At 37.8% G+C, this 14,763-nt stretch overlaps 1 protein-coding gene across 10 annotated transcripts in view; it reads right to left on the bottom strand.

Moving 5' to 3' along the window:
• LOC109852136 overlaps window positions 1–14,763 on the bottom strand; it is a 46,806-nt gene that overhangs the window by 11,874 nt on the left and 20,169 nt on the right. For 4 of the 10 annotated variants that reach the window (XM_020423009.1, XM_020423005.1, XM_020423006.1 and 1 more), the window contains exons 2-7: window positions 7,610–7,810; window positions 7,187–7,354; window positions 6,954–7,095; window positions 4,720–4,922; window positions 4,374–4,471; window positions 3,847–4,056 (exon numbers count right to left, since the gene is read on the bottom strand). In XM_020423009.1, the coding sequence (XP_020278598.1) occupies window positions 3,847–4,056; window positions 4,374–4,471; window positions 4,720–4,922; window positions 6,954–7,095; window positions 7,187–7,235 (702 nt within the window). In that variant the 5' untranslated portion in view covers window positions 7,236–7,354; window positions 7,610–7,810. The other 6 variants (XM_020423004.1, XM_020423003.1, XM_020423007.1 and 3 more) reach the window with 6 other exon arrangements.

Below are 14,763 nucleotides of genomic sequence, written 5' to 3' on the forward strand. Positions count from 1 at the left end.
ATACTAAGTAGTTCCAGCGTTGACCGCTCGATAGCGCCGCTTACCCGCGCTAGAAAAAATCAGTCCGGGAACTTTCCGGACAAACTGTGTATTAATCACCCAAGCGTCTCGCGCCGTGCAATAAGATGTGCAGCGTTTTTACGAGGTTCAATATTGTGTCGGTATCGATCGTTTCTCGAACAGAACGGCGCGAAGGTTACGAAAGAACTCAAAACATTACGCTTATTCACTTTGGCTGGAATTTTTCTTTTTTTCACGTGTGTTTATAAAAAAACCAAAACATAATTTCGCAGAGTATTTCCGTTTACGGAAAGACAACTGAATAAGCTAATTAAAAAAATCACAGAATCGTTATTAAGAAAATCATATATATAATTTATACAAATTTCAATTCCGTCGTAAAAAAAGTTTTACGCGCGTGTCTTTATATATGTGATTTCCTTTGTTCGCAAGTTTCTCTAAAAGTGAGTTTACTAATTAAAATCGACAACATCTACTAATCAAGGCAAAAAAATCTTGTCTCGACTAGACAAATATATTGTAAAAAAACAAAACAAAAATAGATACAGGAGTAAAACGAAAAAAATTCTATATGTAATAGTTAAACCAAAAAAAAAAAAAAAACTGTCAATTTTTTTCGTGATGTGACGAACAGAAAGATTACAAAGTGAGACAGACAGCTAGAAAGAGGATAAATCACACAGACACAAGAAAAACGTGTGTGAAGAGAGTGAGAGACAGAGTATTATAGAAAGACAGAAGTGAGTGCCTCGATACAGTTTTCGAGGTTTCTCTCCGGCATAATAAAGTAGTAGTAGTAGTAGTAGGAGATCACAAAAGAAGATAAAATTGAAATTTTAAAAGACATGTACCGATGGTCACGCGTTGTCCGCCCTGTGGAGTAGAGCGAATTGGCAGCCGCAGTCCCGGGGCTCTCGGGCTCTTCTGGGATATTGAAAGCACTGTTCCAGGACGCAGCAGCCCCCGCCCCCGCACTGCATCACCATATCCGACAATGTGGTCATTACCTTCCGTAGTTTCCGTTTCATGTTTTTTTTTTTGTGCAATTGTTTTGGTTTATTTTTTTTTCGTGGTTTTTGTTCGTTTGTGAGCAATTTTTTTGTTTTTCGTGGCCGTACGTAATCCGCCGAATATCACACACGTGAGAGGATGGTCGGGGGGAGGGCAGACATACGCAGCGCAGAACAGTGTAGGGGGATGATACCGGTAACGCGTGTAGCGCCAGACGATATCGCGAATTTTCGTGCAGTCAATCCGGGAGAAACGATGTGGAGACAGAAGAGAGGAAACAGAAGAGATCAATAGAATTAAATAGTGTTACTTGAGATTAATCAATTGGTCTTACTAACTAAAGCTACGGGGAGAGGGGTAAATGCGATTAAGAGCTGTTCGAGAAGTACAAGTGTCTACAAGGATTTGTTCTTTTCTTTGAATTTAATTTTTTGCTACTTGGTTCTTGGAATAAAATTGAGAAGAAAAATTTATTAAATCGTCAATTTAATTGCTGATTTTTACTTTCTGTGCAATACGGCATGTTCGTTACCGATAATTCTTTGGTTTTTTTTTTGTAAACGATTTGAAAAACGCTGCCGCATTTAACGAATCAGCACACAACTGTTCTGTTTGCTCATTAAACTGACGATGTAAATTTTTCTTTAAATAAATTTTTATCTTTAAAATATGCAACGGAACTTACTGAATCGAGTAGTAAATTAATTAAGAAGTCTATTCAGTCGACTCGAAACGCTACGAATGACATCACAATACAAAAATTTGGACATTGTAATATTCGTTTAAAACTATAGATCAACTATATATCACAGTCGCAAGTTCTTTTTTCTTAGACCAGTGAAGCATCTTTTAATAGATTTTCTTTTAACTCCTCGCTTCTCTCAAATTATGAATAGACTTCTTAAACAGAATTATTCGGAATAATTGTTAATTTTCCTCTCTCTCTCTTTCTCATTTTCAAATAATTAAATAAATTTGTTCTACTAGAAGAAACAAGTTACTTTAATTGAACGTTAAAACTTAATTAATTAGTATAAACTGAAATAGAGAGAAGAACCTACTTTTAATTACATGTAATATATTTACAAAATATTATGATTATATGTGGAGAGTTTGTGAATAATAATGTATATTAATATCAAATTACCGTTTTCATTCGGATAATACCTATGTGTTTTATTTTCCGAATAATGAGATATACTTATTGTCTCGTTATTGTTCGATATGCAGCAGCTGTATATGCTTATTTATTACTGAAAAATAGTGTCACTAATATGTTGCGATATTTTTATCAGACGCTATCTAAGTAAATATATTATGTACTTAATTGCGTGGCGCGCAAAAGGCGTTTTCAAACACACTCGATAAATATATAGTAATATCCATAATAATACTGCGCCGAAGCTTGGCATATGTGTGCTGCGAAAGCAGTTCTCAAATTTTCGTAATAATAGAAATAATCAATATTCTACATCGTGTGAGATATATATCAGCGAGAGATACTTAATGGCAAAAAAAAAATATCAACGCAAGCTCAATAATACTCATAATATGTTGCTAATAAACGTAATATGCAAAATTTTCGATGTAAACATGTGCGTTTTGCGTAAACATACACGAGCGAGAGATTTACATTTCGAATTTACAATCAACGAATCGAGCGTCTTTCCAATTTTTTTTTCAAGAGCGAGAAAAAAATTCACAAATTGACGAAGTTCAAAGTTCAAACGCGTCATTTCTTCGGGCTTCGCGTATTGTATGCCGAATTGGAATGCGTATGCGGAGAGAGAGAATCAAATGCCGGTGCGCGCGCGAGTACGTAGATGTGTTTCCGCGAGTACAAACCGGTATTCGAGATATGCCGTCGGTTGCGTTTTAACGTTCGCGTTGGTCTTTGACCATCGATCGATGTTATTTGAATTTTGCGGTGACGCGAAACCGGCGTATTGCACGATCGTTTACATCACGCAACACTCGAAAGCCATACATAATAAAGTTCGCATACATAATAGAGATTACATCGCGCCCGCTCTATAAATATATGTATATATATGTATGTACACTGTGGGAGAGAGAGCAGTATGGCAAAATATCATGCACAATCTGAAATCTCGAAGAAAATGAATACGGAATATTCCGTGTTGTATATGACCGCGCGCGGTTTGCGATGTACTCTTTAGAAAATCAGAGAAACTTATATTTTTATCTAGCCCCCGCGGCTGCAAGCCGTCTGCTTGCGCGAAATAAAACCAAATGACTTTCAGCAAAATGTTTCTTGACATTTGAGTGAGAGATCGTTATATATGTATATATTCGGTAATAAAGTTTTTTAATAGAGTTTGCTCTATGTTCGTTAATAAAGTTTTTCGCTTGTGTCTTTTTAGTACGCTCGTGATTATGTTTCTTTTGAACAAGTCGCAAATACAGAATTCTGACATTTAAATAAAATTTACTGCAAAGAGGAAAATTTGTAAAATATTTGTTTAAACTGTAAAAGAGAGAATAATGATAAAGCCATGAGATCGAACACGTGGATACGTAAATGTTACCAGAATTTAATTACATTCACAAAATTGTGATCAAAATTAATTCAAAAATTGTTTCTCGAACGTTTGGTTGGGCGTCTCGAAATTTAATATCTAGATGTAAAACTCGAGAAAAAAAAAAGATTATTTCAGGTGTAGTTTTTAATTTTGCTCCAATTCGAAGAAATGCTACTTCCCTATGTAAAGGTGGTTTAATTTACATAAATGTACGTGGTCGCGAGATCGTTTGGGTTTCGTTGTGTTGGGGTGCGGTATACCTATGCATTACCTGAGAACACGCGTGCTGCGTCGGGTGCTGTGTATACGCGGAGTTCGCAGCCGAGCAGACCCCGGTACCAGGAACCTTCAGCTGCTCCTTATAATCGGGCTGATAAGGCAGCAGCATGCGGATCTTGCCCCAGCGATTGAAGAACAGCGCTATCGCACCCGCCCAGACTATCAGCACTAACACGACTATGCCCACCTCAACGCCGCGGATCTGACAAAAACAAGAGCAAGTTGCGATTCTTCGATTAACTAGCACATTAATTTATTCTCTTGTTCTTTTTTTTATCTTCCATTTTTTTTTATCACAATTTATCCGCAGTAAGAAATTCGATAAGAAATGTTAGCAAGAGCTTATGACAGATGTTAATTATCTACTGATAATTACTTTTTTTTGTCAAGTAAAAATGTACGAACTGATAGACAAAAATAAATTCTGCGAAATTAAATATATCTTCGCACTGTTGTGTGATAGCGCACGAAAATAAAATCGTTGAAAGTTAAGAAGAGCAAATGCAACAAATATCTTACTTGTATATACGGTTGAGGTTGTTGCGAGGACGGTGGAGGCGGTGGAAGAGGACCACCAGTTACCGCCGCATCCTGCTGCGGAGACGTGCGTGGTGGTTCTAAAACCCGAAATTTATTGGCATAATGTTCTTTGCGCATCAGAGAAACTTTAAGAGAGATCAAGAGGATAGGTTTAAGACTTAGAAGGTAGAAACAAAAACATATTCCGAAATACGCGCGACGGTTTGTGGCTTTGATAAGTAAATAATAGAGAGGGTAAAATCCGAATTGCTACGGATTGTCGGTCAGATTGCTTTGGACAACTTAAACGGATCATAGACATTTCTTTTCCTTTGTCAGAACGCACCTGTCACGTGTGACCGTGATGCCGGAGACAGGTAAAGCTTAGGAAGGCAAAGCTTACCGAGTGTACGGAAGACGATCGGTCGGCTTCGATATTTCTTTCCGGCTCTCACAGCGGTTACAACCAGCTGATATTGCGTGTCAGCCTGTAGACCGCTTAAGGTGACCGCTTCGCTATTTCCCGCGACTACCGCCACCACCCTGTAACTAACCACCTTGCCGTTATGATTCTCACTTTTACGCCCTTATGGATCGGTCGATGATTTCTCACGAAGATAAAAATATCTCTCCAGTGTTTGAGAGAGTTATTGTAAAAGCAATAATTCTAAAAGTGTTCGTTGGTGGATTTCGAGAGAAACTTCGAAATAGTCAAGTGCAGTAAAATTATTTATAAAATATAAAACAGCTGCGCGACAGACTTTCGTTCTACAACTACCGTACAATCACACGCTTTGTTTTTCTGATTATTATTCTGTTTTTTTTTTAACAAAAATTGTTGCAAAAATAAAAATCACAGTTTAATTAAACAAAAAGCGACTCGAATAAGTTTTCTTTTAGCTAGAACAATTTTTGAATTTAATCAATTTAATATCCGTCCTCGTGTGTTTTCGTCGTTACATAAAGTCATAAAATACATTGTCGTATGTTAACAACGTTAAGTGTATATTGAAAACTTTATATAACGGAAGCATATACAGCACTGAATCATTCTATTATAACGGAGGTCAATATTGCTACACACAAATGTTGAGAGAAATTGCATATTTTTAATATAATGTATGCAAATATCATATTACATTTAATATTACAAATACCACAGATTATCTCTGAGAGAGTTTATCGGATATTTCATTAAATTCGTACGCAATGAAGTTTTTACTTTTTTTGTCTAATAAAAATGTTGCGACAAGGCTTTTAACGTTGATAAACAAGTAACATTGAACAATTATTAAAAAATAACATTTCACCGAATAACAGTTTATTACATGTTGTAAAGTAATATTCGAGATATTTTTCAACAAAAATACAACAAGATAAATTTGGTAAATGATCGAATTTGTCGTTTCGATAACAAGCTTGTTGCGAATTTGACATTTTTTTTCAGTAATAATTTTTCAATTTTACGTTTGTTTCATAATTTTATCAAGCGCGATTGTTTTATTATCATATTGTTCGTAAATCTCGGAAATTCGCTTAGTCATCGTTTTTTTTTTTCATTTTTTTACATATAAAACGTATACGTGTAAATTATACACGTAAAATTGACATCCAATTTTTTTATCCAATTAAATCCTCGCACCGAAAATTATTAACATTTTCATTCGTAGGAAAAAGCAATATGTTTGTTGTTGAAAATCCTCTACACCGCGTGAAAAAATAAAAGGTCTCAATGAATACCGAGGTCATTTTGAGAATCGGTGTATAAATATTATTTTTCGTCGATTTATAGATCCATTATCTCGCCATATTCGCTATGTAAATCTGCAAATTTCTATATTTAAACCTTTTCTATTACTGTGCGATTCGTACGAACATGTCAACAGGATGAAAACAAACATACACAAATCGCAATTGCAATAGATTCTTCTTGTTTTTTTTTCAGGCAAGTTACAAGAGAAAATGTTATCGTATTGTAGTTGATATTCCAAGTATCTTCTATTTCCAAGCAAACCTTGACATGTTTCCGGTTGCTCAATATTCACTACAAGTAAACGCAACACACGCAAAAAAGTACTTGAAAATTGTCAATTTGTTGAAATTAAAAATCCAATAGCAATGTTACACGATAGTTTCTAAGAGCGTGTAATGTCTATAGAACGATAGCCCCTTTGCGCAAAAGCTGAAAATGTTATATATACGCAAAATATATTCTGCATTTTTAATTAAATGCACTTCATAGTTTGAAAACTTTTTACTTTTACAAAACCTAACATTTTAGGTACTTGTTACGGAACTTTTCGAAATCGGTTTGGAGTAATTCCGACTTTTACAGTTTTGTTTTTCCAATTCTCAGAGCCGATACAAGGGCCAATATGTATGTGCAAACATATTTTTCAAACGTAAATTACTATATGGAAATTCGATATTCGAAAATTCATGTGCTTGGTTTGCATCTCATATGCGTAAAAAATATCCAATTTACTCTCTCCTATGAAATTGATTCCGCTATTTTTCCGGAATATAAAAGTTCTCTCTCTACACATAGAGTTTTGCAATAACAAAATCATTTGAACGCACCTGGCATCGGTCGGTCTGTACGTAACGTCGTATTTTTCGATCGGCTCGATCTGGCTGGTGCTCCAAGACACACGCACAGACGTCGGATTCAGGAACATTACTGTTATGTTTTCTGGAACGCCGGGACTGCCCGTCACCGAGCCTGGAATCAGTGAAATAACCAGGATGTGTACCTACTGATCACTCGGTGGCGCTAAAAAATTTATTATCATTTCCACACGTTTTCAACTTACCTAGGAATCCAACTCCTTGGAGAAATAGTATAGTGGCCCAAAGGACCATGCCGCCAAAATGGCGGACCGGATATGGACCGCGTATTCTTCCGCACACGTGTCCGTCTCCACTTCTGCTTCTTATTGTAGCCAGGCGTCTTTGGGATGCAAAAGTAAGGCGTCTGTTGCCTAAACATACGATTGAGCAAAATCCAAATCATATAAGAGAGTTTGCATTCAAATTGAGAAATTGTGTATATACATTCAACAATTAGATCTTATATCAAACTTTAATCAAAATTCGAAAGTGGGAGAAACGAAAAATGACGATGTTTTGTTTATTGCATTTTTGCGATAAAACGTCCACAAAGAAATTCTAAAGAAAAATACTCTTGTGGCGCACAAAAAATATACACCGTTTGCGCAGCAATAATTTTCTGTTACCTGTACATATAATTTTTCAAGCTTTCCGCGTCTTCTATCCTCCTTCCCCGTGCTGCATCTTCCGTCGTAGACTATGTCATGATTGTGATAGCGCAAGATCACCGTTTTACAGCGCATCATTCAACTACGCATTTTATTTAAATTTCGCTGATGTTGTTTCCCCGTTCAAGTTGTTCCACAAGCACATTCTACAAATCACATCTGTAACAAAACAAGGATATTACGTTACAAACAAATTTACGTATGACTTTATTTTCCGCATGTAATTTTTTCAAAAAAACAAAAAAGAATTGTTGAAACACCGCTGCGTCTACAATTTCGCTGCGCAAAATTTTCAAATCGTTTTCAAGCGTTCCTGGCGCGCGTTCGCGCGAACAGCGTAAATGTTTGCATCAGAAAAGACCGTGCGAATTAGTTATTTAATTGTTGTGCACTTTTTATTGCGCGCAGTTAGCCGAGACAATGCGCGACATCACTGTCAGGTTGCGACTTGGTTGCTGGAATGCGGAGCGCAAGTGCGCAAACTCGCATCCCCAAAAAAAGCTTTACGTAGCGAAGAAAAAAAATCGTGTCTATCGTGTACGAGCAATCGGCACGTAGGAAGGACGGATTTTCTCTGCGGTGTGATTACGTGGTCGTAATTACACCGCGAAACAACACACCGCGGTACCGTGCCAACTAAATTCCGACGATCGGGCTCGATAGCCGCGAGCTTGCGAGCAACAAATGGAGCTTGCGGTTTACAGTAGGCCGTCTTTATATATACGACCTCTCGCGAGCACGCTCTGCAACGGTCTCGCGTGTTTGCAGTGGCGTGAAATCGAGAAAAACCAGAGCTTTTAAGTTGAGGGCATATTTCTCTCTCTCTCTCTCTACATTCTCGGTAAAAAATTAAGAAACCTCGTATCAACACGTTATTTAAGGAAGAGAAAGAGAAGGAGAAACGGAAATTGTCAGCTGCGAGAAAATTTAATTATCGAACTTAATTTTTTACACGTCTTACAAATCTCTAAATTTACATCGATTTTAATAAAGTGTTTTAATAAAGTGTAAACACACACACACACAACATACATACAATTACGTAAGTGACAATATGCGGATATTTATTCGTCGTTCTTGTGATTATTTATTCCGCACTATTTTTACTTTCTCAACTAATGCACACAAAGATCCGCCTGCGGAACGCGCCACTGACCTCCTCAACGACGTAGCACGTGCTGTGAAAAATATTCCCATCGGCCAAAGGATATATCTAGTTGGTCTTTCTTTCAGTTTAAGTTTCATGAGAGCATTCGAGCATTTTGTCATGCTTGACGTAGCAAAGCTGTGCACCGTAAAAAAAAAAAGAAGATTATTTTTCTCTGCGGTTGCGTGACGGTTTTGTCAGACAACAAGACGGACAGACGTGTGTTTTTTAATCCGCTAATTGAAGGCTTCTGATATTTTTTTTTGTCCCCCAATTTTAAAAGAGATTAAATTTCAAAAAATTAAAAAAACCTTGATTTCGGGACGAAATCCGAGCGACGAATTTTCTCGCGTTTCTGACGGAAATCCATCAATCGCGGAACAAGCTCTTTTGGCGAATTGACCAGATTACGCGAAATTATTATCATCGTCTGTCTGATAATCGGACGAGCGCCGCTTCGCTCGTGTTTGCGCTCAAGTAATATGCAAATAAGCAATTTCTTCAACGACGACTCATTAGTCTAAAGATATGTTTTACGAGAGGCGCCGTGTGATTTATAGATCCTGCAATCTCTTACGAAAGTGATCACATCGCGGTCATTTATCTTGAAGTAGTTCTGCTATTTTGAGAGAGGGAGAGAGAGCTTGCGAGAGCGCGTCGTCGACCACACGCACAGCAAGGTTCGACGACTTTTCCTTATCCACTTTGCCGGATGACAAGCGCTTTGTTCGTTGCATAACAACGTATCGCATAAATCTGCATAATCAACTGGATTATGCATACACCGACCCCGTAATAAAACGAAAATCTAAACGCCAATCCGTTTTTAATTTCAACACCGTTTCGTCTTCGCTCGCTGAAAGTAACACACCGTCACCTCTTTTTTTATTTCATTCGTTCGGGGGAGGTTGCGTGTGAGGTTGCGAACAAAAAGCGAAAAAAAAAATAAGCGCTTCAAATCAAGCACGTGCGATTCGATTACGCATTGATTCGATTACGATTGTGTGTGTGTGTGTATGTGTGTGTGTAATTCACTTTCGAATAACATAAGCGCCCGCATCTTTTCTTATTGGCTTTATTTATACGATCGCTCATAACGCGTGTCTTCTATTCATTTGATTAGATTTGTTTAAAATGTTTCTTTTTCATACAGAGGTAAAACGACCAAAGGTTAAAGATGCTACGATCATGAATAATGCAGAGCTCGCAGCGATTTTCTATACGTCGTCGTCGTCGTCGTAATCGCGTTAGAATCTGAGCGAGAGTAAAACGAACTCAAAGGAACGGAGAAAATCTATCCGAGGGATATAGAGATACTCGAGTTGCAAAATGCGATCACGAGCGCGAACGCGAAGCGTTTGCAAAATTATGTTAATTCGCTCGTAAATTTCAGCGACAACGATCGCGCGCAATTCGAATGTCGCGTCGAAGTTGGCACGCCGCGATGTGACATAATCAATAATTTCTTCAGTTCCAATACCCTTTTTGTTCTCTCGTTCTCTATTAATCACTAAAAGCGTTCCACGCATTCTATCGGCATTTTTTTATACGCTCTATATTTACACGCGATAATAGACCCGACGGATGGTGGTTAGTGCAGTGGCGTTATAAATAGATGAGTGACTGTTGCTTGCTCGCGGCATGGGGAAAGAAAAATAAACGTACGCCTTGACGCGCAATTTTCGTGCATATTAACCTCGCTGTAAATAATTACAATAGAATGCACGTGATGCCAAATAAATTCTGTCCTGTACTCCACGTCGTATTTTATTATTTCAGGAAACTATTTACACAAATCTTTTTGTTTTTTTTTTTATTCCAACGCAACAGCTCTCAGGTTGTTTTAGTATAACTGCAGTACAACTGCATCGAAGAGAGATTCCGAAATCAATTTTCTTACGCGCGCACGCACGCGAGACGTTTATTCGTCAAGTAAACCGAGCTTAGTAACGTCACTGTCCAGAAACAATCCGTATTCCGCAGAACATTTGCAGATACTCGCCAACAAATCTGGAGCAAACTGTTGTTCCGTATTATCTGTCGGAACAGCAAGAGAGATAGAGAGAGATAAAGGCCGATCGTATTTCTCTCTACGTTAATCGCAGAATGATCGCGCGATTTAAAACGCGGGGATTAAACAAAGAAATTTATCGCCGTGTATATTTTATCGAACGCCTCTTTATTAGCGTCTTAACTTAACGGATCTGAAATAACCGACAATTACTTTTTTTTAGCCAAGTATCTAAGCGACGGTATGTCCGTCTGTGTTATTCGTCGAGCACCGACGACGACGTTTCGGTCGTCGTACCGACCTGGTGAAATAGTTGTTGGCGAGTAACATCAGCGGCTTCGCCGCTATTTCGTCACCTAGGCGATAACACGTTCCGACTCTTGTGAACGAGCACAGAATCCTGACCAGCTTCTCTCTATCGCTGTCTATGTTAACACATGGTCGCCTAGAGGCACTTTTTGCTCCTCGAGTTTGTTCGCGAAGAATCACGCGGTTATATAGTTGTCGCTTCGGTGTGTGTCGTGTCGCAACTTCTATAGAAATCTCTCACTCTCCATCGAGAGACTTGGTTTAATGGTCCGTATCGCGGTAGAAGAACTTTTTCGCAATATTTTTTTTTTTTTTTTTTTTTTGCTACTTTGTATCCTGTTGCACAACGCTTCGTCTTTGTTACATTTGCAGAATTATTAAATGCAATTTGCATTACGTTTGTGAAACACGCATTGTGTGTATGGCTGCACACTTGTGTGTGGCTCTTTGCGAAATTGTACAAAGAGCTTTCGCACAATGAGCCCCGCCGGAACTCGGAAGAGGAGGCTCACTTCGGATAGAAGACAATTAGACTGCCGTTGGGAGAAACTGTGTACACAGTGTAAAATTAATTTTATGTGATTGTCCGAGTTTCAAGGTAGTTACGTGACAATCAGCATGCACGCCGGTAAAGCACAATGAGCGAGTCGACAGGTCTCTATAAGCTGCGAGAGTTTGATTGACCAGTCTATTCCGTTGGGATTTCTTCGCCCCGTGTCTGTGTTTGTGTCTGTGTGTATGCGGACGTTACTAGGGATTGATTCATAGAATTGGATGTCATGAAAAGACTATTGGATTTTCCGCGATGGAAGTTTGGAACGATTTTTTGCCGAATGTAATTATCGAGAAGCATTGCGAGCGTGTAGGCGTAGCAAAAGTGAAATATAGAACTATAATACACGCTATAGCGCTCTTATGCTCGGCTGTTCTCGAGAAAACAAAAACAAAAATCCGAAGCCGTTCGGGAGATTAAAATTAAAATTTTATTTAAAAACAGATTATCGATTCGAAATGTTCAGTAATGTAGTGTACATGCGGTGTATATATAAAAAATACATTAAATATAATCAAATATATTGCAGTTGGTTTAAGAGGCATAAAAAGTGTATTATTTTATTCGTCTCGTGCGTGTGTGCTACTTCGTAAAAAAAAAAACTCAGTCTGTTTTTGCGACACACTTTTACATTTTCCACTTTAACTCTTATATATTGACAGTTTTGATACATCCCATTTAACGCGCGGCAAAATATATACATATATATATATATATATATATATATATATATACATTGCAGTATATCGGGAAAAACACTTTATATATTCATTAGAGTTTCATTACTGCGTTCATCCCGTTTACGATCATTATTCACACGTTATCTATTATACACACGCATGTTACATATTTACAGCGCTATTGTTGTTAATTGTTGATTTGACAAGATAAACGGGGCTCATTACTGTATAATGTTTCTAAATTATGCCGATGTCTATTTTTATCACTGACATTTGCATGTGTCTAACGATCGATGGGCCGACGGATTGTGCCGACTTACACAATGTTAGATGTCACTGTTATATTCCATCGGAATTGGGCGTTTTTTTTTGCCATTACACGCGTGCACAAAATTTTACGCGTTGTTTACGTCAATTTTCAGTGATTTTGCATTTACATCAGCGGGCGCGCGACAATGAAGTTTTCAATAGTAGCGCCGTCAACACACCGGTAATGGAAGCACGCACGGCGTATGAGATTTTACCGGTAACCCTGACACCTTCCCTCCTCCCTTTCCTCTGACTGTAGCAAACCGTAATATAACAACATCGAATCAATAATGTGCGTGCGTGATGCATATAGATACGACACGTGTTAGCGCACGCGTTGCTACTCGTCTCGGTTTCGCGGCCGAAAGAATGCGCGCAAATTAATTGCGTGCGTTAATTGCGTGCGTTAATTGCGTGCGTTAATTGCGGTTTATTTTCACTCGCGCGAGATGCAATTTCTAATAAATACGAAGGTAACGATATTCCGGCGGCAGTTAAGATTCTTCTTAATTAAAAAGATAGTGTTGAAAGTGCTTGGATAAAAAAAAAAAGGATTTAATTCTTGAAAAAAAGAAGGTTAAAAGTGTGTGCGTGTGTAACATCTTTCGACGTACAAGATAAGGAAGAACGTAACGATGAGAGAGATGCTGAGAAGAACGAGTCTCTGGAGAAGTATCGAGTGTGGGACGGACTCAGCATATTCTCTTCCCGTAAGAAAAATTGCAGGAACATTCTTTCGCACGCGATCATCGGGCTTTGCATGCATGGCAAATCTTATTTTACTTGCAAAAGGTAACTAGAGAAGAATAGATGGAAGAGAGAAAGAGAGAGAGAGAGAGAGAGAGAGAGAGAGAGAGAGATCGCCACTCGCGAACAAAGATATGGAAATACATAGCTGAAATTTACGCCTCAAAATAGCACCCAAAACTCGTTGCTTCTCTTGAACCTCTCAGTTCTCGCACTACCATCAATGGACACACGCTTTGAATTCGCTCCTCAATGTGAGAAGAGAGAGATTTGATACAATCGAGATTTCATCGTGCGTTTTAACGACAACATATTTCGCATAATGTTTGCAAAACGGTATAACATATTCAATCGGTATAATAAGATTTATGTAACGACAATTGCGCAGACAGATGTTGCAGTAACAAAATTACGTAAAGATAATTGAAGACAAATAACGAAGTTTTATTTCTGAATGTCACTTCGAAGTGACAGCAGAAAAATATAATTTTGCTTATTTCCGTGCACGCGTCAAGAGAAAACTCTGTTAGCAATAATTGACATCTTGCGAATTAAACACCTGTGTGATACGCGCATTTAGCGAGTTCCGGAGTATGTTAATAAATACGCCACATGTGCGCGGCTCTCCAATTTGAACATAATTTACAGACTCCGCGCAATCTATGACTCGCGCATTATTAAAAGCCGCCATGCCGCGTGGGATAATCACAATTACGTCATTTTGTAATGGTGAGAGAAGTTGTTTATTAAATGCAAACGAGCGAGATGATGTGTCGGTCAAAATGGAAAAGAAGCTCTTAATTAAAACAGAGAGTCAAAGAAAAGATATCATTTCTCTCTCTCTCTCTCTCTCTCTCTCTCTCTTTCTCTTCGTACGTATCCTCTATCTTTTAAACACGCGGTGACAAACAGTATTAACTTCAAAGCAGCATTAAAAAGAAAAAAAATAAAAACTCTAAAGAAGCAAAGAAAGGCAACGAAGGCAAAACATCGTGATTTCAAAAGAAGTGAAATGTAAAAAACAATTTTTCTCCTTTTTATTCCAGAATAACTTCGCTTCTCTTTCAGGAATACAAAGTTATTCTGTTTCAGTCGGTTATCGATATCTCATATGTAAGATATACAAAAATAAAATAAAACGAGACCGTTGAAAATAAAATGTTCTTAAAAATAAAATTCTCTCTTCTCGAATTCGTTAAATTCGAACTAAACAAAAGTAGCGTCTTTACCGAATTGCGCGCAGAAAGGTAGTATTAAATAAATAACAATAAATTAGAAAAATGCTACGATTTGGCTCCCAAGTTTTTAAGCGTATCTTAGAACATAATTAGAACTTAAGTTTTCTAAGAGTAGTTG

Source organism: Pseudomyrmex gracilis, unplaced genomic scaffold (assembly GCF_002006095.1).
Source record: "Pseudomyrmex gracilis isolate BER0280 unplaced genomic scaffold, ASM200609v1 scaffold_24, whole genome shotgun sequence".
Taxonomy (NCBI): Eukaryota; Metazoa; Arthropoda; class Insecta; order Hymenoptera; family Formicidae; genus Pseudomyrmex; species Pseudomyrmex gracilis.